At 35.6% G+C, this 27,066-nt stretch overlaps 1 protein-coding gene across 1 annotated transcript in view; it reads left to right on the top strand.

Annotated features, from left to right (window-relative positions):
• si:ch211-216b21.2 overlaps positions 1 to 26,435 on the top strand; it is a 69,386-nt gene extending 42,951 nt beyond the window's left edge. The window contains exon 2 of the mRNA XM_002664008.8: positions 24,292 to 26,435. Coding sequence (XP_002664054.3) covers positions 24,292 to 24,913 — 622 coding nt within the window. The 3' untranslated portion in view covers positions 24,914 to 26,435. The remainder of the gene's footprint in view (positions 1 to 24,291) is intronic.
• The last annotated feature ends 631 nt before the right edge of the window (positions 26,436 to 27,066 follow it).

The raw sequence follows: 27,066 nt of genomic DNA, 5'->3' as shown, positions 1-27,066 counted from the left end.
ACACACAATAGAGGAGAGTTTGAGCACAGAGCAGCTTGTTGGTGTCATCTTTATCCAGTTTGATTTATAGTGGCCCTGATGATTTTCTCTCTATGGGAGAATGCAGCTCAGCCTCTTCTGCTCTTCCTCACATAATGGAGACTAGAAATGATGAATAACCTTTATGCAAGTTTCGATCTCAGTGCTTCAGCTGTCGCCGTTTTGTTTTATATTGGTCACTGCACTGATATCAATGTTGTACAATGACTTCAAATATAGTTTTAACCAAAACTAAAAAATCTGTAAACATTTACACACCCTCATTCCTCTTCTTTTATGTCTTTTTCTTCTTCTTTTTTTCCCCTTCGTTTTCTTACTATTCTTTTTCTTCTCTTTTGCTTTTTCTTTCCTATCCTTTTCTTCTTTTTCTTTTTTCCTTCTTATTATTATTTTATTCTCCTCTGCTTTTTCTACCCTTTTCTTCTTGTTTTTTCTTTTCTTCTTTTGTTTTTTCCTCTTTCCTATTTCTTTTTATTCTCTTCTGCCTTTTACTTTTCTTATTATTCTGTTCTTCTTTCTCTACTATTCTTTGTCATTCTTTTTTATTAATATTCTTTTTCTTCTTTTCTGTTTTTTCTTTTTTCCTTTTTCTTATTCTTTTTATGCCCTTCTGCTTTTTATTCCTCAGCTTTTTCTTTTTCTTCTGCTTTTTCTTTTTTTCATCCTTTTCTTCATATTTTTCTTTTTTTCATTGGCTTCTTATACTCTTTTCTTGTCTTCTTTTCCCCTACTTTTTTATTAGTGCTATTTCTTCTTTTTTTTTGTTTTCTGTTTTTTTTCCTTCATTTTCTTCTTTTAATTCTCTTTTACTTTTTCTTTTCTCCAGCTTTCCTTTTTTCTTCCTTTTCTTCTTCTTCTTCTTTTTTTCTTGTTTCTTTTGTCTTTTTCCCTTCTTTTCTTCTTCTTTTTCTTTTTTGCTTTTTCTTCTATTTTTGTTTTCTTCTTTTTTATTTTCTTCTTATTTCTCTTCTTATTCTTAATATTATTCTTTACTTTTTTTCTATTTCCTCTTCTTCTTCCTCTTCTGTATATACATTATACATTTGCAATACAGTTTTTGCATACAATTACAGTGAGCTCCAAAGATTTCCCCTTCAACATAAATACTCAAATGTCCTGTTAATCTTACATGTATTTGAGTCTATGTGGGACATGCAAAATGTGCTCTGAGTCTTTAAAAACTATACAATTTGGGCCAAAATTGTACAAACCCAAATTCTTCATTCAACTTTTGAATGAAGTAGTTGATTAGGTTTACAAATCAGACTGAATTACTTATTCATAAATCTAAAAGAGGTAAGTTTATAGATATTATTTATAATTGTTATTCAGTATATTACTAGTTTATATACGCAAAAATGCTTTAAAGCAAGAACCATTTATTTGATGACATTTAATGTATTATTTTTAGTAATTGTCAGTTTAATTATTTATTTAATGATCTTATAAACAACTAGGTTTTACCTATTTGTCAGCAAGAAGTTTTTTTTATCATTTAATATATAATAACTGTTACTATTATTACCATACTTATCTATTATAATATGTGAGGGTCAAAATAAGTGTGTCATTTAATTTTTAATTAATCATGTTTTGTTGAATGACGTGTGATCATTACTTCACATATTTTTACTTGCACTTCATATGCTTTCTGTGAATAAAAAACACTTCTGTAAATTCAGTTTGAAAGAAAATGGGATCTGTCCAAGCTTTGACCCAAATATTACTAGAGATAAATAACATGAATTGGATTTCTACTTCACAGAATGCTAATAATAAACTATTATTCAAATTATTATAACACTTTTGACAAAAAAGAGTTTTGAAAGTTAGTTTTAACTTGATTGCATATTATGGACTCTTGCATGCTTCAGGAAAAGACAAATAGGGTTATTTTACCATTTTAGTGCCCGATCTGAGATTTCAGACTTGATAAAGCAATGGAGAAACTTTTGAGAGCGTTTAAGATCCAATCAGAATTTACAAATTATTTGAATTTAGAGTCTGGTTTTTTACTTTACATGCAGTATCTACAGATAGTGGTCAAAACCTGCCGGCAATGATATTAGAGTCCTTGTGGAGAACACAGAAGGGGTAAAAACACAGAGCAAAACATCACAGTAGTGCCTAAAGCACAACATGAACCAGCAGTCAGTACAGGTCTCTCACCCACAGCGTCACAACAACAGGAAAAAACTCTGACATGTGCAGCGAATCCACTGAGTCTCGGTTATAATAGAGACCAGATGCAGGTCTGAAAGTCATTGAGAAAGAAGCAAGTACCTGCAGATTTCACTGTAGGAGAGCCAGACTAATGATACTTCGAGCATCACCACAGCATGGCCGCCATATGTGTTGGGTTTTGATCACCTCAGCTGTGGAAGATACAGAAGAACATAATGTGGTCACAGCGTGTGTGTTTCTGGTTCGGCACGGTTTTGATACAAGGCTAAATTGAAAAGAAGCGTGTATGTGGGGATTTGAGATTTGTTTTTTTGTTTTTTTTTGTTTTTTGGATACTTAAGTCAAAGTAATGACAACAGCACAATGTTCATAAAGAGTCAGATCAGTCTAAAAATAATACATTTACAAAATGTAATTCATAAATTCTAAAAGCAATTTTAAAAATATGCAAATCCAATTCATAAATTCAAAACAATTATAAATGTGCAAGTCCAATTTGTAAATTTAATGTACGATTCATAAATGTGCAAATGCTGTTAGTAAATTCATAACAAAATTCATAAATGTGCAAATTCTATTCATAAATTCATAACAAAGTTCATAATTGTGGAAATCCTATTTGTAAATTCATAATTTATAAATGCGCAAATCCAGTTTAGAAATTCAAACCACAATTCATAAATGCGCAAATCAATTTCATAAATTCAAACCACAATTCATAAATGTGGTAATCCAATTCGTAAATTCAAAATAATTCAAAAATGCGCAAATCCAATTTTAAAATTTAAAACAATTCATAAATGCGCAAATCTAATTCGTAAATTCAAAGTACAATTCACAAATCCAATTCGTAAATTCAAAACAATTCATAAAAGCGCAAATCCAATTTGTAAATTCATAGTACAATTCACAAATGCGCAAATCCAAATGGTAAATTCAAAACAATTTATAAATGCGCAAATCCAATTCGTAAATTCAAAACACAATTCATAAATGGGCAAATCAAATTCGTAAATTCAAAGTACAATTCACAAATCTAATTCGTAAATTCAAAACACAATTCACAAATCCAATTCGTAAATTTAAAACAATACATAAATGCGCAAATCCAATTCGTAAATTCAAAACAAAATTCATAAATGTGCAAATCCAATTTGTAAATTCAAAACACAACTCACAAATGCTGAAATCCAATTTATTTCAAGCACAATTCTCTTATCGAGTTCCAGTCCTGATTTTATTTGATCTGTAGCATTTGTGTAGTGGTAGTTGTTATACAACACAGTATTGCCTAAAGTGCCGAACACAAGCAAAAGTAAAATGACTAGTCGCATAGTACATACACTCACTGGCCACTTTATTAGGCACACCTGTCCAACTGCTCTTTAACACAAATTTCTAATCAGCCAATCACATGGCAGCAACTCAATGCATTTAGGCAAGAGTCGAGACGATCTGCTGCAGTTCAAATCGAGCATCAGAATGTGGGGAAGAAAGGTACTTAAGTGACTTTGAACATGAATGGTTGATGGTGCCATATGGGCTGGTCTGAGTATTTCAGAACCTGCTGATCTATTGGGATTTTCATACACAACCATCTCCAGGGTTTAATGGTCAGAAAAACAGAAAATATCCTGAGGCTACTTACAGCAGGATAACGCGCCATGTCACAAGGCGCAAATTATCTCAGACTGGTTTCTTGAACATGGCAATGTTCTCAAATGGTCTCCACTGTCACCAGATCTCAATCCAATGGAGCACCTTAGGGATGTGGTGGAACGGGAGATTCGCATCATGGATGTGCAGCCGACAAATCTGCAGCAACTGCGTGATGCTATCATATTAATATGGACCAAAATCTCTGAGGAATATTTCCAGAACCTTGTTGTTCAAAAGGCTCAAATGCTAAAGGACATAGTTTTGGACTCTCAGAATGCCTTTGCCTGTGATCTGATGGACCATGTGTAAACAGGGCATCTTTCCCTATACATTAATAAAATAAGGAGATCTAAGACATTGATTTAAAGCACTGTAGCAGTCTCTAGATGATGATGGAGCAATAGCTGTTTTGCAGAGGTCAAGTTTCTTTGTTATTTCTTCCTCATGTGGATCTTGCTAAGGGATTTTTAATAGGTCTAGAGCAACAGACGTCTAATCGTCCCCAGCTTCCTCACGACGAATTATATACACGCCTAGCAGAAAGAATGAACCTGGCACAAAATCACTCCCTCTTAGCGCAGAGCTTAAATGGAAGAGGATATACTAAAGAATAGGCCGTTTAAAGCTAACTAATCTCTGCACAGCTCAGCAATCAAACACATTATGTTTTATAACCTACTCTATGCTGACTCCTAAAAAACATCCCTTAGTGAGAATTAAATAGCATGTTTACTTGACCAATAACTTGACTTGAATATTAAGTATCTCTCAGATGAACTGGTTATGATTTGCAGGCACAATTTGAGAATTATGATGATCTTCAGGTAATACGAAACCCTCAGAAAGTGAGCTCAGCATTACATGTATGTGTCTTATCAGTCTTAAGCTTTTGATATCCACTGGAATTTGCTGAAAAAGAAGAGAGAATGTGTATAAGACTGAAAGAGAATGATAAAGCCTGAGAAGACTTAGAATGCAGAAACAAGTGGGTCAGAAAGACATGAAAAAGTAATGCAGATGCCATGCTGAAGTGTACTTTTAAATCAGCTACATGCACTTTATTTGGCCTCTTTATCAGGCGCTGCTTGCTCCTTGGGTTGGATCTTGTTTGATTTTGTGACTAGATTCAACAAGGTGTTTGAAATAATAGAAGATTTGGCTCCATATTGGCTTGATAGTATCATGCAGTCAGTGGCACATCCATGATTCAAATCTCCTGTTCTAGCATATCCTAAAGGCACTCTACTGTATTGAGATCTGATGACTGTGGAGGGCACAGAGTACAGTAAAGACAACAGTTAGAGAAGATTTAAGATTTTGCGTAATCCTGTTGGAAATAGCCATCGTAGTACGAGTTCATTATAGTAATAAAGGGATGGACTTGCTTAGCAACATAACTCAGGTTGGCCAGGGTGTTTAAATGATGCTCAATTTAGGACTTCATGTTGTTTATGCTCAATTCTGACTCAACCATCTGAATGTTGCAGCAGAAATCAAAACTCATCAGACCAAGCATCTTTTTCCCCCAATTATTCAATTGTCCAGTTTGTTATCTCATCAAAATGTAGGTAAAGCTGACAGAAGATGCCAACATAAGCTCATTCTGAAAACGTTGTCTTATATACGTTTCGAGACCGCAAATTATGTTGTTAGAGGTACGTATGGCTTATTTTTTAAACGAACGCTACAGGGCGGTATGATGGCATTTCTTTTGTGATTACCAGCTGACCACTTGCCTCCCATGTAGACGCTTTCCCGCTGTAACCAGTTTGTCCAGTTAGCTCGTCATGTACAATGCCGGACTTGAGACGCTGAGAGGAGTTGACCACGACGACACAGTTCCAGTCCGGTGAAAAACGGTTCCAGAAAGCAGGTTAGACAAAACAAAATCCAAAAAGTTAAATAAACAAGTAAATAACCGGGTGAGGATGAGGTAAAATCTGAAAACGTGGTAAAAATAAGTGCTTTTCTTTTTCTGTATTGCTTTTGAAAACTGTTGGTTGGGTTTAGGGAAGGAGGGGGGTGGGTCAGTCGATTGGTTGGTCAGTCAGTTAGTCAACAGCGGCCTCTGGTTTGTTTATGCGAGAACAGCAAATTGAGATATGAAAAAGCCTACACAGCGGCATCTCGTGGATTCGGGAAAACAAAAACTACAAACCTCCCGGAACGTATTTCGCGGTCTGCAGAAATATGTATTGTAGTATGTTTTCAGAATGAGCCTGGGTTGGAAGATACTCTTCTGCAGACCCCAGTTGTAACATAGTTATTTAGGTTAGTTGTTTTTCTAGTTCAATCCATTCTGGTCATTCTCCTCCCACTCCTGGAATCAACTAGCCATTTGCAACAATCTGGAGTTGCCTCACACTGGACATTTCGCTTTCTTTTAGTAAACCCTAAAAATGATTGTGTGTGAAAATCCCAGCAGATTTATAGAAGGTTAATGAAGTACTTGTGCTAGATTTACACCAAATGCGGAGCACTGCAATACTTTCTCTAGTTTACTTGCGGGATGTTTTGACCCTAAGGAAATATTCTGCTCAATTTTAATTATTTGAACTTGCACAAAAGACGCAAGTTCTCAAAGCTATCTCATAGCATGTAATGTCATGCTTCCTTAAAAAAAAAAAAATTATTATTATTAAAAAAAAACAACATTTTGGTATGACTGAACTAAGAAATTGTACAAATTAGCCTAAACTTTGGCACTAAACTGCCAAAACGTAAAATACTTAAGTTTCTTCATGAGATCAGGCTGCAAATTCTACACGTCAAGCCATTTACACTACCCATCAAAAATGTGCTCATATTTGTGTTTGCATCTATGTAATCTACTTGAGTGAATAATTGATTTTGCTTATGGTGTAAACCCAGCATTAGTTTAGCTCGTCTGCCACCAAAAACATGGCATTTTCAAAGTCACTTAAATCATCTTTCCTCCCTATTCTGATGTTAAATTTAAACTTCAGCTAATAATCTTGACCAAAATATCTAAATTTATTGAGTATTAAATATTAATTGGCTTATTAGATATTAGTAACATGCAGTTGTACCAAATAAAGTGATATTTAATAATAATTAACAGCAATATCAGGGTTCCCTGTTGGTGCTGCCTTGCTATTGTAACATTAATATAATGAGGAAATGACATCATCTTTCACTCTATTGATCAAGTGTGTTCTAAATGGCTTAATTATAATAAACAAGTGCCCTGCTTCCTCTAAAATCCATCCTTTTGGCCTTCAGAGTCAGTAGCATATGAAGAGCTCAAGTACTATTGGAATTTGCCCTAAATATGCATACACCTGGAAACCAAAGCCACACCTGGTTACACATAGGCAAAGTTTCATTTTGCATTTCAATGTGACCAGGGGTGAAAAGTCCATTACAATACACACAAAATAAGGCATTGTACAACAATAAAACTAGTGCTGTTTGATGGTTAATGGTGACTAATCGCATGTTAAAAATAAATGTTTGTATTTATATTTTATATGTGTGTGTGTGTGTGTGTGTGTGTGTGCTGTGTATGTTTACCTGTGTATTTATGCAGATTTATTTTTGAATAGTCAGACAGGCAAGGTTAATTCAGGAGCAAAGAGTAGCAAAGGGGAACGAGTAATCCTAGTAACAGGCGATGTGTTTGAGGTAGGCGGCAAAACAACATAAACTGTAAACAAACACATGGTTAAAACATGGCAAAAAAAAAACACAGGACAACAATTTGTAGTGTACACAAGGGGAACAAGACTCAGAAGCAGTTATGTGTGTGGTGTATGGATAATACAAGGACTCGTGACGAGCTTTAGCTGTGTGTGTAATCAAGAGGTGACATGGAACTGGTGTGTGACTGGTGCATGATGGGATATGTAGTTCATGAGAATGTCAGGGAGTTTTCTACAGCAATCCGTGAGGGCTACTTCGCTGGTGATATTAACAAACATATATACATGGATGTATTTATATATACATTATAAATTAATAATAAGAAAATTATATATAATAATGATAATAATAATAATAAACACATTTAACATAATTTTTTCTCAACATAGGCTTATTCTAAAAACGTACCCCTATATACATTTCTGGAGATCCAGAATTATGTAGCCAGAGGTATGTATGGCTGCATTTTGTCGTTAAAACAAACACTACGGGGCGATATGATGGCGCTAGCACCTGACTGCTTCTGTATGGACTACTTTCCCACTGTTACCAGTTTGTCGACTCCTTGTTCGAGTCCAGCAAAGAAAAGTTTCAGAAAGTAGGTAAGACAAGAAAAAAGCCAAAAAATAAACAAGTAAATAACAGGGTAAGAAATGTGGTTAAATCTGTAAACGTGGTAAAAATTAGCAAAGGTTTTTTTTTCCTTTTTCTGGACTGCTTTTCAAAACACTGTAGGTTGTGTTAAGAGAAGTGGGTGGGAGTTGGTCAATCAGTGCTTTTTAAAAAGCTATTGGTTGGGTTTAGGGAAGGGGGTTGCTGGGGGGTATTGGTCAGTTGGTCAGATCTGAAAGAGTGTACACAGCGGCCTTTGGTGAATTCGTAAAAACAAAAACTGCAAAAAAAAAAAAAAAAAAAAAGAAGAAACATAGCTCCTGGGATGTATTTGAAGGTCTCCAGAGATGTATTTAGGGGTACATTTTCAGAATGAGGCTGAAATGATTTTTTTGGTGTAAACACAAACTTTTATTTTGCATGTAATTAGTCACAATAAATGTTTTCTAAATAAAAGAGTTATATTTAAAAAATTGTACAGCATTTCACTTACTAAATACTACAGCAATATTAGGAGCAGTATGTTAGTATCCTGAACGTAACAACACACATACATACTAACATTTGAACTGCCTCTATAGTAACCCATGCTGTTTTTTGTCTGTTTTTGGGACGGCAGCAGGGTGGGGGATCAGGAATATAAATCCACAAATGTCTTCAGCCACACTCAGCTCATTTCAAGCATTCACTTTTCAATCCACAGCCCAGTTTAGCTGCCAAGAGGATCAGAGGAGCGGTCAGGGTTTCCCTCAAAGCAAATGCAACATTAAAGTTTCCCGTCTCGTAACGGAAGGCCGTAAGAAGGGGAAGACGAGGTTCTGCATGTGTGTGTGTGGTGAAACTTAAAAGTATGTTCATCCTCTGATGGCACAGAGTGTATTTTCTCTCTGTCTTTCATTCCAGCCCATCGTCCTCTTCAGTTAGAGAGGCTGAATTATTCACAAGACGGATGCCACAGAGATACTGCTTATTTTTTCTTCTCTTACACAATAAACTTGGGATTTACTCGAGGCACAGAGAGACGGAGACCGAGAGAGCGACAGAGAAAACTTAAAATGCTGCTGATATATTTATAAGAACAGACTGTAAAGCTAACTCTATTAAATTTTTACTAAATTGTGCAAAGGCAGTTGGTATAGAAAGAGGAAAAGAAAACACATGCAGCACACTACAATAACACTCTACCATACTTTCTGTGGACAGATTTATTTGCCAAAAATGAGGCTGAAATAAATAGCATTCAATATTGTGATTTTTGTAGAAATACTAAGCAAATTTCCGGATTCATCATTCATGTTAAAGTAAAAGCGGAGCACGGTTACTTTTTTTTTTTTTTTTTTTAATCGGTGTACATTTTCCCTTGTACTGGCCTAGTTTAACTGTGGTTTGAATAAAGTACAGTGTGTGTGTGTGTGTGTGTGTGTGTGTGTGTGTGTATCAGGTCTGGAAAGTTTGCTTGAATGCCTAAATTAGATTTTATTGGATTATGGCAGGAGTTTAAATCACTGACTGAATTAATACCATAAGGTACCAATGAAAATCTGTGTGTGCGTGTGCGTGTGTGTGTGTTTGCACATTCTTGAAAATGTCATGAAATGAACCATTTGTTTAAAGTTTCAGCTCCCATATTTAGTCTCGATGAGAAATATGTCCCGTGTGCAGTTTTGTCCAGTTTGCTCGCTTTATTAAATAAATTATAGCACAACTTTCTGCCGATTTCCATGCATAACCTGTAGCTATAAACCTGAAATTACAGAGATTTTTCTGCTAATTCTGTATCCAAAACTCAGTTTAAATAATTGTGTTTAAATGGTCATGGTGTAAAGAATTTTAGTTGTAATATAATATAATATAATATAATATAATATAATATAATATAATATAATATAATATAATATAATATAATATAATATAATATAATAAAATATAATATAATATAATATAATATAACATAATATAATAAAATATAATATAATATATACAGTCGTCCCTTGGTATAATGCAGTTCACCTTTCGGGGCCTCGCAGTTCTGCAAATTTATTTTGTGCAATTTGACTTGCCATCTTACTAGTTATATTCTAAATACCATATGCACGCCGCATCCGGTGTGCGACCCCCTTAAGGATAGAGTCTGCTTTAGTTTTGTGGATCAGTGACTGAAGGGAAAAGAACATTACGCTGTATGCAAACATTATCCGCAAAAAAACTAAAAAGCTTTATGAACGTTTTGCTGACAGCGATGAATGTTTGAGCCTGATAACAGGTTGTGATCTTTGGTTTCCTTCTATAATACTGGACTTATTTTTCAACAAAAGTTTGAATGCCTGTCTGAATAAAAGTGTATAACGTGTATAGTGAGGGGTTTTACAGCCTTAAAATATCTATAATAGTTAAAAATAAAGGATACAACTTCACGGATTTCACCTTTTGTGGGTTATTTTTAGAATGCAACTCTCACGAATAATGAGGGACAACTGTATTAATATAATATAATATAATATAATATAATATAATATAATATAATATAATATAATATAATATAATATAATATAATATAATATAATATAATATAATGTCATAAATTCATCAGTCTACAGAAAAAAAATATTTTACTATTACTATAAATCATAAATCAATCTCAAATGGTCTACTATATTTTTTGTCCATAACTATACAAATTCTTGACTGCAGAAGGCTGTGAAGTGCAATGTGTCAATCAAGTACAAAACAACTATTTAATGGGAATAATACAGTGACTCCATTCCTCTAGTACAACCCAAAGTGCTTGAGCAATCACTCAATGTTAGACTTTGCATTAAGTAAAATAAACTTTTTTTTCTAAAAGGTGAGATTCAGAATATACACTGCTCCAACAATTTAAGGAAACACTACAATATCACATCCTAGATCTAAGTGAATGAAACATTGTTATCAAATGCTTTGTTTTTTACATAGTTAAATGTGCTGACAACAAAATCACACAAAAATTATCAATAGAAATCACAATTATTAACTCATGGAAGTCAATTTGAAATGTTGATCCCAAGCGGGCAGTCCGATTTCACAGAAGGGTGATTGACTTGGAGTTACATTGTGTTGTTTAAGTGTGACCTTTAATTTTTTGAGCAGTTTATACATAAATACATACATAGATAACAAACTACAATTGTTTTTAAACTAAACTGTGAGAATTTCAAACAACACAATCTACCTTCAGACGTCACACACAATAACAGCTTGCGATGCTTTTGCCATGGAGGTTTTCAACAGCAAGAGCCTTCTTGATGGTTGACTGATCTCTGAGTGGAAACGTATCATTTCCAGCATTCACCTGCTCTGCTGTCCTTCAACATTGATTAGCTTCTGCATACACATATTCGAATATCCCTCATCTACATTTTAAATCACTTCCAGTTTGGGGAACTTTCATTTAAAAAACTGAAACATATCATTTTGAATAATAAGTATGTGGCAAAAAAAACTAAACTATATATATATATATATATATATATATATATATATATATATATATATATATATATATATATATTTGTTCTTCCAGATAGTTTTATCTTTGTATTCTCATCAGTATAGCAATAACCAATATATGTCTGTAATATTTCTGTGGAAAGACTCAACTATGCTGAAATTAATTTATTAATTTTGATCAACTGACTTTTAATATTCTATGGATGAATTGTGAGGAGAATGAAACATTGTTCTAAGTGTTAATTTTTTTTTTGGACTATTTATATTCTTAACCCAATTATGATTAATAAGCCAACAACACATGTTGTCATCCAAACATGAATCCATTTAAGCATAAATCAATCTTCACACCTAGATTTTTGATGCTTATTCTAATTTCATCCATGATATAAACAAATTAATCTGCTTTCTGTAGGTTTATTAAAGTGAATGTGCGATAAATGACAGGAATGCGTCTTTAGTTCAGATTTAAGCAAAAACTTTGCAGTAAGAGAGCAGAAAAAATATTGCAAACTCTGACCCAAAATCAGAAAAATCACAAGCGCTAAAATCAAAATGCTCCATCTTGAAAGAATAATACATGAGTTGTAAGATTCCCACTGACATGCTGCAATACTCTTTGGTTTTTATGTGTTTGACAAACAAAACAAATGGAATACTTAAGACTTAGATACACAAATTAGTATATTCACTACGGGAAAATGGTAACACTTCACAAAAAGGTTCTATCTGTTACTAACATACAATGATACATTCTTTAAGATTCATAATTTGATTTAAAATAGTTTATTAATAGTGCTCAAATACACATACAGTTTACATGTTTATATTCCTAATTGCGTACATTGACTGATTTCACCCCTACTCCTTTGTTTGTGATGGTTTGCTCCACCTTCATTGGACTGTTTTCAGTTATATTATGATATATGCGAATGTAAAAGAAAGAAAGATGGAGCAACGCCGTTTTTTGACCAGAGTTTATAGTTATACTGCATGAGAATTTAGGAAACATTTTTAATTGGAAAACAATAAACAGAGTCAATATACTGGCCGACTGATTTCCTCAAAATTCTGATAGTACAAGTTCATTTATTGGAAGATTTATTAATCTTCGACAACATTAGTTAATGAAAATAAAGCCAATCATTGTTTGTTATCATGAACTCTATCTGTATTAACTGTGGATGACAAGCACAACTTCACATGTTAATAATGCATTAGTAAATATTACAAGTTAATAAATGCTGTACAAGTATTGTTCATTCTTATTTTTTGTTAGTAAACACTTTAACTAATAGAACCCTATTGTAAAGTGTGACCAATAAACTGATTTCTTAGTAAAGTCTTGTAAATGTGGTTTACTTGTAATGCTGAGTGATTGATATGCAAGTAAACCATGATTTTAGGTTATTTCAGGTTTATATAAATTTTATTTATTATAATAAACCAAAGTTACCCCCATATTTTTTGCAAAAGCATCATGGGTTGTAGGAAAAAGGTAGATTCCTGAGGTTACTTAAAACACTGGCTGATGGGGTCACAAAGTCAGACAGTGGTGGTTAAATGTATATTATTTGAAAACACACAGACCCGCACAGACTGTAAATCTCACGCACACATTCCTTTGACCTCTACTGAGGGAAAAGAGAAAGAAGAAGAGAAAGAGACTGTCTGGCCAAAGGCTAGAAATATTGAGCCAATTAGATGACAATTATCTGCTCTGCTTGCCAGTGTGGAGTTGTGTGTGATATTTATGGGTGCTTTACCTCTCTGTGGGGAGACATGAATCTGCTGCTCTGTGGCCTCTGTACCCTTGTGCTTTTGGCGATTAGCGGCCGTTTGACTCGTCATGCCCTCCGTCAGTCCCTGAACACCACACTTGTGCTACAGCGAGGAAGACGTAAATCTGCTCTTATATGAAGCGAGTTGCTTGGCAGCAGTTCGTTTGCATTAAACACAAATGGAGCAGAATGCTTTAAGAAAAGGTTGAATGGATTTGGATAATCCGCCATAGTGCCAAAATATTTTTTTCTTCATAAATTCCACATAAAGATACTACAGTATGTATACACCCATTTGCTTTGCTTAAAGGTATAGGTCACTTAATTTAAAAAAAAAAGTTAATAAATTGGCATCATTTACTTACATTCATGCAGTCATAACTCATCCGACTCTTTTCTGTGGAGCACAAAAGCACAGTTTTCAAGCTTCAAAATATTTACAAAAGCATAATAAAATAGTTTATAATAAAGTATTTATATTAATTTAGATTTTTATCCGTTTTGGTAAAATATTAATCTGAAAATCAATCATTTAATATATACAGTTGAGGTCAAAATTATTCACCCTCCTATGATATTTTTTATCACATATTTCCCAAATGATGTTTAACAGAGCAAGGAATTTTTCACAGTATTTCCTATATTTTTTCCTCTGGACAAAGACTTGTTTGTTTTGTTTTCACTAGAATAAAAACAGTTTTTATTTTTAGTATTTAGTTTTTTTAATTATTTTAAGATCAATATTTGAGGCCCCCTTAAGCAATATGTATATATTTTGTCTATAGATCAAACCACTGTTATACAATAATTTGCCTGATTACCCAAACTTGCCTTGTTAAGCTAATTAACCTAGTTAAGACTTTAAACAGCAATTTTACCATATACACTCACCGAACACTTTATTAGGTACACATTACTAGTACCCGATTGGACCCCGTTTTGCCGTCAGAACTGCTTTAATCCTTCATGGCATAGATTCAACAAGGTATACTGGAAATATTTCTAAGATAATTTCGATCTATATTGACATGATGCGAATCTCCCATTCCATCACATCGCAAAGGCACTGTATTGGATTGAGCTCTGGTGACTGTGGAGGCCATTTGAGTACAGTGAACTCATTGTCATGTTTAAGAAACCAGTTTGAGATGATTCGTGCTTTATGACATGGCACGTTATTTTGCATAAAGTAGCCATCAGAAGACAGGTACACTGTGGTCTTAAAGGAATAGACATGGTCAGCAACAATACTTAGGTATGCTGTGGTCATTACACCACCACCACCAGCCTGAACCGTTGATACAAGGCAGGATGGATCCATGCTTTCATGTTGTTGATGCCTTATTCTGACCCTAACATCCGAATGTCACAGCAGAAATCAAGACTCATCAGACCAGTCAACGTTTTTTCAATCTTCTACTGTCCAATTTTGGTGAGCGTGTGCAAATTGTAGTCGTAGTTTCCTGTTTTTAGCTGACAGGAGTGGCACCCGGTGTGGTTTTCTGCTGCTGTAGCCCATCCGCCTCAAGGTTTGATGTGTTGTGCATTGTAACGAGTGGTTACTTTTGCCTTTCAATCAGCTCGAACCAGTCTGGCCATTCTCCTCTGACATCAACAAGGCATTTGTGCCCACAGAAATGCCGCTCACTGGATATTTTCTTTTTTAAGACCATTCTCTGTAAACTCTGTAGACATAGTTGTGCATGAAAATTTAGATCTGCAGTTAGATCTGCAGTTTCTGAAATACTTAGACCAGCCAGTCTGGTACCAACAACCATGCCACATTCTAAGTCACTTAAATAACCCTTTCTCCCCCATCTGATACTGGTTTGCACTGCAGTAGCTTGTCTTGACCATGTCTACATGCCTAAATGCATTGAGTTGCTGCCATGTAATTGGCTAATTAGAAATTTGCATTAACGAGCAGGTGTACCTAATAAAGTGGCCGGTGAGTGTTTAAACAAACTTTTGGGTATGTTTAACAGCAAAATATCAAGCAGGTCACTGAATGATGACAGAGTTTAACATTTCTGGTCAACCCATCACTGTAAAGGTGATTGTCTGAATATGAGACAAAGCATTTGGCTGATATTCTTCAGCTGGATCTCTACGTGTCGGACCCTGCAATGAACCGGATGTGTTTAATGGCTGAGGCTTTCAGTGTGTATGAAACAGCCCTATGTGTGCACAGGGAGTCATATTCTTACAGCGTGAAGAAGACATCAAACACTGCTCTGAAAGGACTGTAAATCACTTGTGCTCAGAGGCAAAGCTACTTCAAGTGTTACATCATTTGCGCCGCCAATAAACATCTGTTAGAAAAAGCCTCACTTTCTCCTGCCAGAGAAATGGGGGGAAGTATTCTTTCAGTCACACCCTCCCTTTTATACTGTCCCTCAGAGAACGGTAAAGCTGTGAAAGCTGTCAGTCATGTTTTTCGCTCGTCTTCCCAGATCTCCCTGTTCCCTCTTTCTTGTGCTTTTATCATTCGAGACTTATAAGCACACAAGAGTTTGTTTAACTTTTAAACTCTCTGCGGGCTCTAATGTCTGAGAAATGGCCTTGTGCTGTGACAGAACAAAGATTTATCCCGCCTGCTGTTTTATTTCAAACAATCGCATCCCAAAAGAGGATTCCGACGTTTTACTCATTTCTTAGCTTCATAAAGGGCTTGTGCACCCTAAAAAGGAATATTTTGACATCGTGTTCCTTTCTTTTTTGAAACACATTTACAATTGACGTCAAAAATGTTCACCATTACTTTGTTTTTTTATTATTTCAGATAGAATAAAAGCAGTTTTGAATTTTTTTAAAAAACATTTTGATGTCACTATTTTTAGCCCCTTAACCAATATATATATACATATATATATATATACATAACAAAACAAACATCTTTATACAATGATTTGCCTGATTGCCCAAACTTGCCTAATTAAGCTGTTAATGGCCTGGTCGACCCGAGCTCAAACACACCTTGTCGTAGTCTTGGTGAACAGCCACAAAGCCAAGAAGAACAAAATCTGCCATGTCCTGATTTTGTTTTACGAGGCCGTCTAAAAGTGTGGGCGGTTTCACTTTCTCTAGAGCTAACAATCCCTCGCATATAGGCTATATTTAAAATAACGAACTTCTTGAGCTCATGATAACGTGTGCATGATTATTAGTGCTTCTGCTACTTTCAGAAATGGACAAACGTGAGAGTGTAGCAAGAAAAAACAAAGGAAAAGCCGGAAAAAACAAAGGAGCAAATAATTCTTTTAGCAACTTAAAAAATGAACAAACTGCCACGTTTAACACTAGAACCGCTGGAGGTTGCTTTTCACCTAAAATCGCCAGTGCGGGAAAATTTTACCCAGCACAAATTAAAAAACAAACATACTGTTTCACTGTCTTTCGCAACGGTTAAAAAAAAGTGTCTAGACTTTAAAGAAATTATCATTTCAGGATAACAAGATTATTATGTTATGAGTAGGTTAAAATATCTAAATGAGCTATCATACTCTAATGCATAACTTGTTTCTCCAGACTTTCTATCAATCATTGCATTTTGCATTTTTAATAGCTCTAAAATCGCCTTCTTTTAGTCATTGTGACTTTATTCATTTATTATAACCACTAATTCATTGAGTGAAATTGAAAGTGAAAGTCATTGGAAAGTAATTTTAAACATAAGCAGTGCATAAATAATTTTTTATAGTGGGTAAATTTGTCCCACACTGGCGCCAGTATAAATGTCCCGCTTTTTAATCTATTTGTATCTAAACAATTTTTAATATCTGGGAATTATAAATAAGGCAATTTCAGCAAAAGTCAATGACTGGGAGGCTTGAATGTTTTATTGAAAGTCTGTTGTGTGCATTTGAATAACAGTGACGGGCAAAATTGACCCCATGGCAGTTCTAGTGTTAAATATTTTCATCAGTTTTTGGACTATTATGAACTCAGGAACGATGGAAAACTTTCTAACAAGAGGTTACATGTGCTGGTGAAAATTGAAGACACAGATGAGAGGTTTCTGTAGGCTATATGTTAAGTGTTGTTTTTGAACCCAAATAAGGACTAAATGTATGCTGTGTGTACTCTTTCTGTAATTGGTAACAGATCAGAAACTGTAAGGGTCTGTATGTGTTCATATATGTTGCATTTATTTATTTATTTTATATAATTGCAGACGTTACAGTAGGTTATTTCGCTATTTCGCATAATTAATCTGCAGTTACAATCAAATAATGTTCATAGAAAGGTTAGTAATGAACATTTATATACAAGTATTTATGTGTCTAAAGTATTTGTTTAGTGTGAAGTGCTTCTCTTTGTGAACGACCCGTATAGCTTTACTTTGACATTTCCTTTAGCGAGAAAGTCGTCGATGAAAACTTCCTGTCGTACAGCACGCCCATTTGTACCGTTTCGGCAGTGGAAACGCAAGCCGGTGACCCATACTGTACAACGTAGTGGAAACGGGCCATGAAGGTCACTTTAAGCTGAATACTAGTATCTTGATAAACATCTAGTAAAATAGTATGTACTGTCATCATAACAAAGACAAAATAAACCAGCTATAAGACTTTAGCTATTAAAACTATAATGTTTAGAATAAATCTTCTATCCTTTAAAATGGGGGGTGGGGGGGCTGGGGGGTTAACAATTATGACTTCAACTGTAGAATAGAGAAATTCAACAAATAAACTCATAAAATAATTGTAATTTAAAATATAAAGTTTTGTCTAAAGTTGTCATTAGTTAGACTATGCAGTTCTACAGAGTAGTTTCTTTCAGGTTTTTTTTTTTTTTTTTTTTACCTTGACAACAAGACGGTTGTACCTTATTAAATATAAATGCCACTACTGGCCCAAGCTCATGTCTATTTCATTAAAGAGGCAATGTTGTTCACTTTGGCATGTATGAAGGTTGTCCCTGATGGCCTCATGACCTGCACTATATAGTGCGACATCAGCATCACCTGGCCACCAGGTATCTAAACATCAATAATTAGTCACATCACCACAGGTGGAACTGACTTGGCTTTTGTTTTTAATTGTTTACATGGTTAAATCACCCTGTGAATTATACATCTCATACGTGCCGTTTTTTGCAAGTTGTACTGATGCAATGTTTAGAAACACAGCGTCGTGAATTTATGTATTCAACAAACTTGCTCAAACAAAATATGCACAGGCATAGAAGTAGATTCACAATTTCACTGGGTGTATTTAAAATGGACAATAATGCTTATAAAAAAAATTTAGCTTTGTTATTTTGCCTACATTTTTGCACACAAGACATGCTTATTAAAAAGTTCTAAAGTATAGGGAAGTAGGATGTGGCTTTATAAAAGTTAAGCCTGTTTAACAGGGCACTCGTTGAAATACAGAACTCAACGTACAAGCTTTGGATTGTTAAGCTGCGGTCACACTTGACTTTTCCCCCCATAGACTTACATTCATACGCACGAGAATGTGTCAGAGCAGAAACACAAGCTCATGCGACAAGTTTGCAGTTCACTGCATTGAAAAGTTCAAGTTTGGTAAACTCTGACCTGGGAAATCGCTTCACATGATTGCGTGAGACTAATCGAAGATCAAAACATGACCTCTCTGGACAGGAATTTAAAACATGGACCAATCACTTGCTTTTTTAAATGTCTAATCTTGTTTAATCCACCCCTTTTCACAGTGCAGTACAACAGAATTTCAAAAAACTCTAGTGTGAACACAACATAACTGAGTTATTACTTAATTATTGATATTTCTTAATACATTTGAATTGAAAATTATATTGTGATCAGTGTCAATGAAGTTAGCTGATAATGGGTAAAGGATCACTGCTACATAAACAAAACAGCAATGCAAAATAGCTTTTTTTTGTCCTTATTAGACTTAGGTTATCATTCTGGAGCTCCTCAGTGGAACTCAAGACCGGAGTGGGCAGAGGTGAAGCTCTGTAAATAGGCACACTTCTGCTTGTTCCCAAAGCAAGTTCTGGTCTCAAGGTAATGGCATCAAGTCCATCCATCCAAACTTTCAGCACTAGCAGCCTCAAGCATCTATGATGGCAGACTCTTCTCCATCATTCCACATCTGCACCAAAAATATTCCTAATCAGCGAGAGTTTGCCAACAAAATGTCCCTCCATCCTTGGTTTTAGCACCAATATAATGTAATTCAAGGTATAGAGAAGAAGTAAACAAAAAATAGTAAACCAATACATTTTTATTTAATTTTATTTTTTAAGGGGTTTTAACTTTATTGATAGGACAGTGGAGACTGACAGACAGGAATGTGTGGGGAACAGAGATAGGCGAAGGATCGGGAAAGGACCTCGAGCCTGGAATCGAACTCGGGTCGCTGCGAGGACTTGGGTGCTATGTGTTGACGCACTAACCACTAGGCTGTTGGCGCCGACATTACATTTTTATTTGATCAAAGAAAATATTATTTGAAGATACCTTCCTGCAGAGTTAACTCCAACCCAGATCAAACACAACTAAAGTCGTGGTCATGCTAGAGTTAAGAGTTTGCGAAATTCTGTTGTATGATGCTGTGAAAAGGGGTGGAATTAAACAAGATGATTAGAGGTCAAAAAGCGAGCGATTGCTTTAAATTGTACATTTCTGTACAGACAGGTCATGCTTTGATCCTCTATGGTCTCCCGCAATCACCTGATGCAATTATTCAATTCAATTCAATTCAGCTTTATTTGTATAGCGCTTTTACAATGTAGATTGTGTCAAAGCAGCTTCACATAAATGGTCAGTAACTGGAACAGTGTGGTTCAGGTTTTAGTGTTTAGGTTCAGTTCAGTTTAGCTCAGTTCAGTGTGATTTAATCATTACTGAGAGTTCAAACACTGAAGAGCAAATTCATCGATGCGTAGCTCTACCAATCCTGAACCATGCGAGGCAGAGGCGACAGCGGAGAGGGAAAAAAAACTTCACCTGATGGGAGTGAAGAAAAAAAACCTTGAGAGAACCAGACTCAGTTGGGCACAACCATTTTAATTTCTCCGCTGGCCAAAAGTCTTGTGCAGAGCTTCACAAGCAATTATGCAGGTCAGAGTTCGCCAAGCTTGAACTTTCCTATGCAGCGACATGGAAAACTTGTCACACGAGCTCACGTTTCCCATCTGCCGCATTTGCATGAGTAGAAATTGAAGTCTAGGCAGTGTGACCGCGTCTTAAACCAACAAAGTAGAGCACTTGGTCATTAAAGACTTATGCGTTTGATCAAGGTTGCAGCTGAACTCTGTAGGAAGGTAGATCTCCAGGAACAGAGCTGAACATCCCTGACCTACAGCATAAACAGAACAACATAAAATCTCCCAGGCCTGGTTCTATCATGTCTTTCCCTTTTCTCTCTGAGACTAGCGTGGTATTCACATCAACAGCCACAGGTAGTACCTGGGATTTTAGTTTTCCTGGCTGATAATTGTTGCAATCTATCAACAGTTGTGATGATCAAAACACTTTACACCAGATAACTTTTGGAAGGCTGGCTCTCTGATAAGCATGAGCAAAGTCACTTAAAACACCAGCTAAAATAGAAAAACAAGCAATTAATATGCAAAAAGGTTTGCCTCGTGTTACATCACCACCTTAATTCATGCTCTAGAATCTTCTTCCATCTGTAGAAGTGCTGCAAAAACGGACTCAATCAGCAACCTGTGGTGTTCAGTTGAGCGAAACAGACCAGCTGCACTGCACATAAACACTCACTGCCACATGCTGGAAAGCCACCGGGCTCTTATTTTTTTATCTGGAGGCATGAATTTGTGGTGGCATGTGACATGAAAAAACAATTGCCAATGAAAAATGGTGACCTGAAGGGCTATCTGAAGCTGCTGACCCCCAGCCCGCTAATGCCATTACAGCCCATAAACCACCATCGGGGGTTGAGGGAGGCCATTTTGTCAGGGCCTAAACCCCCCCGGTGGAGGGAGATAAATAATTGAAGGCTGCATACTGCACTTGGGCTGAATCTGAAGCGAACGGGGCTTATGAGGCTCTAAATGGTGGAGTGGAGTGCTGTAAATCATTAATCCACTGCTTTTATCCTCTTTGGTTCAGGTCAGTGTCCTGAAGGCACTAGAGAGTGGTGGGAAGAGAGAGTGAGAGTGGCGCGGACAAACAAATTACACTCCATTCTTCCTCTTTAAGATATGACAGAGCTAGAACGTAAAGCACAGGACAAAAATCACCAGCTAAATACTGCCCTTGCTGACTTGTAATGGACACAAATTAAGGCCTATTTTTCCTAAAGGAGAACTAAGATAAAAGCCAACATATTTTGCTTCAGCCTTTTTGAAGTTTTGGATATTAATTTGCTTTATCAATAACTCTACTTGGGAAGAAACCTAATAAAATAGCAAACGTATCTGGTGTCATGTGATGTTGGGGTCACTGCTTGATGGTCTAATGGAGCCTTGATTGGCACTAAGAGCTTCGGAGAAAAGCATTCATCCTCTCAGAGATGAACAGAGGTCAACTGCACACAAAAAAGAAAAGCACAAAGCTTTAGACACAGACAAAATGCTGTAAAATTACAAAAAAAAAAGGCAATATGAAATCTGTTCAAAGGGGGTTTGCAGCAATTTCATACAAGAACCATTTTAGATTGCCCAAATAATATTGTAATGGAAAAGTTCTAAAAGGATGTTAAAAATGTTACTATGAAAACATTTATTTAATGGCCCGTTTCCACTGAGTGGTACAGTACAGTACTATACGGGTCGGTATGGGTCACCTTTATCAGGCTTGCATTTCCACTGCCAAAAGGGTACCAATGTACAATTACAGATAAACTACACACAGTATTCATTTAAGCAGGGGTCACCAAACTTCCTGGAGGGCTGGCGTCCTGCAGATTTTAGCTCCAACCGTCAATTACACCTGAACAAGCTAATCAAGCTCTTAGGTATACTTGAAACACCAAGGCTGGTGCCTTGAGGCAAAGGTTGAGCTAAACCCTGCAGGTACACCGGCCCCCTGGACCAAGATTGGTACCCCTGCATCGATTTTCACTAGCGTCGAGCAGAAGAGTATGCAAAATCACTCCTTGTTGTTAGATGGCGCTACACAACTTTAAGCTTCTGACACCCTTTAGGCCTGCCATTTTGCTTGTTGATGTGCACGATCACATTGCCGCCCTTTATTTAGTCATGAGGCGTTAAACGTCGATGGAAATTGCGAGCAAATAGTGTCCCGGTGTGCACGGGCCTTTATCCTTATTTGGGTTCAGAAACAACAAGCAACATATAGCCTACAGTCTGTTTCTTTATTCTTCACCAGCACATGTAACATCTTGTTAGAGGGTAATTCTGTCATTTCCAAGTTCATAATAGTCCAAAAGGTGATGATAATAGTTAAACATGGTAGTTTGTTCATGTTTTAGGTTGCTGAAAGAAACATTTGCTCCTTTGTTTTGTTGGGCTTCTCGTCTGTTTCTTCTTGCGTCACTCACGCGTTTGTCAGTTTCTTAAAGAATCAAATGTCAGAAGCACATCAATAATCCCATGCACATTATTATCATGAGCTCAAAAATTTCGTTAAGCTACAAGTTCGTTATAAAAGAGTATATGCAATTAAGTTTCTTGGTGTTGGATTAGATCATCAAATTAGTTGAAAACAGCAAATAAATGAGATATCAAAATCAGTCAAAACTGTAGCAATAGTGTAAAAAGCAAGATTTTTCCTAGACAAAAAAATCAATGTATTTAACAAGCTTATGTTGCCATATATGAGTTATTGGGTTGAAATTTGGAGGGATACATATAAATCTAATTAACGATCCTTATGTACAATGCAGAAAAAGTCATTCGACTGATAGAACATGTGGAGTATTTGGAGCATACAAATAAAAAAAAAAAATTAATTGAAGATACTTAAGTTCAATGATTTAGTTAAATTTAAAACAGCACAATTTATGTTTAAACCTAGGAATAAATTACATCCGAAATGCATACGAAAAATTTTTGAAGAAAGACTAGGGGGATATAATCTGAGAGAAGAACAAGGAGGAGGTAGGAGGTTGTGTATTTCTGTCTGTAGTGGGAAATTATGGAACAGTCTAGATCAGACTCTCAAACAATGTCAGGATAATAATCAATTTAAAAAGTTGTATAAATATATATTGTTAACATAAATTAATGATGAAAGTGATTGAAAAAGAATAAAATGAGAAAGGTGTGATACAATTTTAATTAATGCTCTTTGCAGTACTATGTATTTTTTGGGTCTATGTTACAAAATATAAAGGTACAAATGGAATCAGACATATAAAATATGTCTCATGTAAAAAGAAGAGATTTGTAAAAGAAGAACTAAGTTTAAGTAATAGACAAAGGATGTGTGTATTAATGGTGTGGGAAAATAATAAGCTTGTGCTTCATCCCACTCCATTTTCGACTATGTTAAAATGTATTTTTGTAAATGATACTTTATGTATGATATTTCTGTTCGAAAAATACATAAATCAAATCAAATCAAGCTCAGGTCAAGCATGGCTCATTGTTACATGTTTATATTATTACGTTGTAATGTCTCAGCTTTGTATTTAAAAATGGCGCTTTTGTACCAATATCCAAAAAGTGGTATGATACGGTTTGCTTTTTGGTACCTTTTGACAGTAGAAACAGCCATAAAAGCGTACCGAACTGAACTATACCCTACCACTCAGTGGAAACAGGCCATTAAAGATGTTAAATGTAGTTCATGGAATCATTGATAGAATTAAAAACAGTATAAAAGTATATTTTTAATAGTTCAATAGGTAGGTTTCAATAAGTGATTTATTTTAACTGTTCTTCATGGAACCAGAATGTAGCAAAAACCTGCTCCTATAATTCTCTTTCTCTTTCTGTACAGGGACCTGATGCCGAAGACCCTGGAGGGCCAGATCACCATGGAGAAAACACCAAGCTACTTTGTCACTCGAGAAGCTCCGTCCAGGATCTACGCCATGTCCCGTGACACCAAGCTGATAGTGGTTGTCCGGGACCCCGTCACAAGAGCCATCTCTGACTACACACAAACTCTGTCTAAGAAGCCTGACATTCCTACTTTTGAGAGCCTGACATTCAAAAACAGGACTACAGGGTTGATTGACACCTCGTGGAGCGCCATTCAGATCGGCATCTACGCCAAACACCTGGACAACTGGCTGCAGTTCTTCCCCATGAGCCAGATCCTGTTTGTGAGTGGAGAGAGGCTGATCAGCGACCCGGCTGGAGAACTGGGCCGCGTGCAGGACTTCTTAGGCCTGAAGAGGATCATCACAGACAAACACTTCTACTTCAACCAGACCAAGGGCTTCCCTTGTCTCAAAAAGGCAGAGGGCAGCAGCAAACCCCATTGCCTGGGTAAAACCAAAGGGCGAACCCATCCAAACATTGACCCGGAGATCGTGCAGAGACTTCGAGACTTCTACAAGCCTTTCAACATGAAGTTCTATCAGATGACAGGCAGGAAATTTGGTTGGGATGACTAACAGTAGACTATGAGATAGACCCTGAATGTCGGGAGAAACAACCTTACTGTGACCTCACCAGCAACAACTTGATAACAGTTCTTGTCTCCAAGAAAGAGTGGTCCAATCTGACTGTGGAAAGTTACAAAAACGCCCACATTCAACTCAAGTTTGGCACAGAACACTTCGAGCAGATGTAGAAATCAAATGTAAATGTGTTCACACTGCCATTACGGTTCCAGAACTTAGTTAGATTCCAGATTTAAAGGTGACAATGTAACTCCTTACATTTTGATAAAGCAGATGAAAAGAAGGTCAGATGTTACCTTTGTTGACATTAACTCTTGTGTTACCCAATCAGGAATTGGCAATTTTTTGACATTTAAACAGCAATACCACAAAAGGACCTACAAGAGACAGCCGATTTGAATGGTATCACTCGATTGAATTGGTTATGATTGGTTATCAGCTGACAGATTTTGACCAATAGGGGCCTTCTGCACCTACTACTAGGCTCAGAAGTCTGTTATCATCCATTCACAAGGTTAATCAGCTATAGATCACACATGGCTGTGGCTGGAAGTCATTAACAATATATAAATAACAATAATTATTTATATTATTTATTACATTTCATATTACTTGTATTTTATTAATGTCTAACCCAACCCTAAACCCAAACATCACAGTAGTTTAAAAACAGATCTGGAGTCTTCTCTATTAGTATAGCTTATTAACCATGTGGATGGATGATGACAGTAGCCTCAGAGGACCCCTACTGGCCCAAATCTATCAGCTGATAACCACTGAAAATACCTATTCAAACAAATAATAACATTCAATTTGGTCAAGAGACACCTGAAAGCTAAAGAGATCTTTAGAACTATGCATTTGGACGAACTGTCCACTGTGTCTTTAGTTGGAGATCAGTTTAGTCCTTCTGCCATATTTAATGTAGTCAAACTAGCTGCTTATTTACCTTTGAAATTATTTGAAAGAAATTATCAAAACAATATAAATAAGTGTATTTTTTAAAAAGATTATTTATTTTAGAATAATTAAGTACACATATACAGTTTACCTATTTTTAATAATTTTCACTAAATGCCTCTCTTCACCTTTTTTTTTTTTTTTTTTTGCTTGTGGAGGGTGGATCATTTCCTTTGAATTTTAACATAATGCATTTTCTGAAATCTTTAATGTGGTCTGAAGTTGAAATGTGCACATTTAAATGTTTACCATTCAGTTCACAGAAAGTGTTTTTCATAATGAAATTTATATAGGAAACAATATATGAGTGGGATCTCAAAAACATTTCTCATTCCATAACAACAGGGCTGTTATTGTGGAAATGTGCAGAATATGACTGAATTGACTTTTTGGTCAATTTGGTCAACAATCAAATAAATGTCTAACTGAGACTTAATGGCAAGCTTCTGAAAGTCTACAACTTCTATGGTGAAAGTTACAGTTAACCGGTGAACAATGTGTTTATGAGTGAGAGAAACACCCAACAAAATAAACAATGATCAGATTTACTCAATTTAAAGGTGATTTGTGTAATTTCCCATTGTTATATTTCTTTAAAATTTGCATTATTGTTTTATGTATAATGCGGAAATTGCACAAATAGCATTTAAGTAGAGAGTGGATTTGTTTTAACTTTATTATCAGTGACATTATGCTGTTATAGTTCTGTTTATTTAATTTGAATAATGGATTTTATAAAGCACACTTTTAATAATAAACTTTTTTTTTTACATAGCATTTCCCAGACTGTGATTCTATTTGCAATCCTACAATGCAATACAGTGTATTAGTCTAGAATCCTAGAATTAGTCTAGAATTCAGAAACTCGGTTGTTAGTTAATGCTACATAATGACTTTATGAGGAGTATTGAAATTGTTCAATTATTAAAATTAAATTGTTAAAATTTACATCATTATTTTATGCAACTGGTTCATTCTGAAAACGTAGCTTTATACACATTTCTGGAGATTGCGAAAAAGTAGCCATAAGTATCTATAGCTGCATTTCGTCTTTAAAACGAACTCTACAAGGCAGTAAAACACCGTTCCTTTTTCGAGCTTACCAGCTGACCGCTTATCTTCGTATGGACAGCTTTCCCATACTTATAAGTTTGTCCAGTTAGCTCACCATGTACATCGGCGAA

The sequence above is a fragment of the Danio rerio genome, chromosome 12, assembly GCF_049306965.1.
Source record: "Danio rerio strain Tuebingen ecotype United States chromosome 12, GRCz12tu, whole genome shotgun sequence".
Lineage (NCBI taxonomy): Eukaryota > Metazoa > Chordata > Actinopteri > Cypriniformes > Danionidae > Danio > Danio rerio.
The sequence above is the reverse complement of the archived record's forward strand: the minus strand, read 5'-3'. Positions and strand labels throughout refer to the sequence as shown.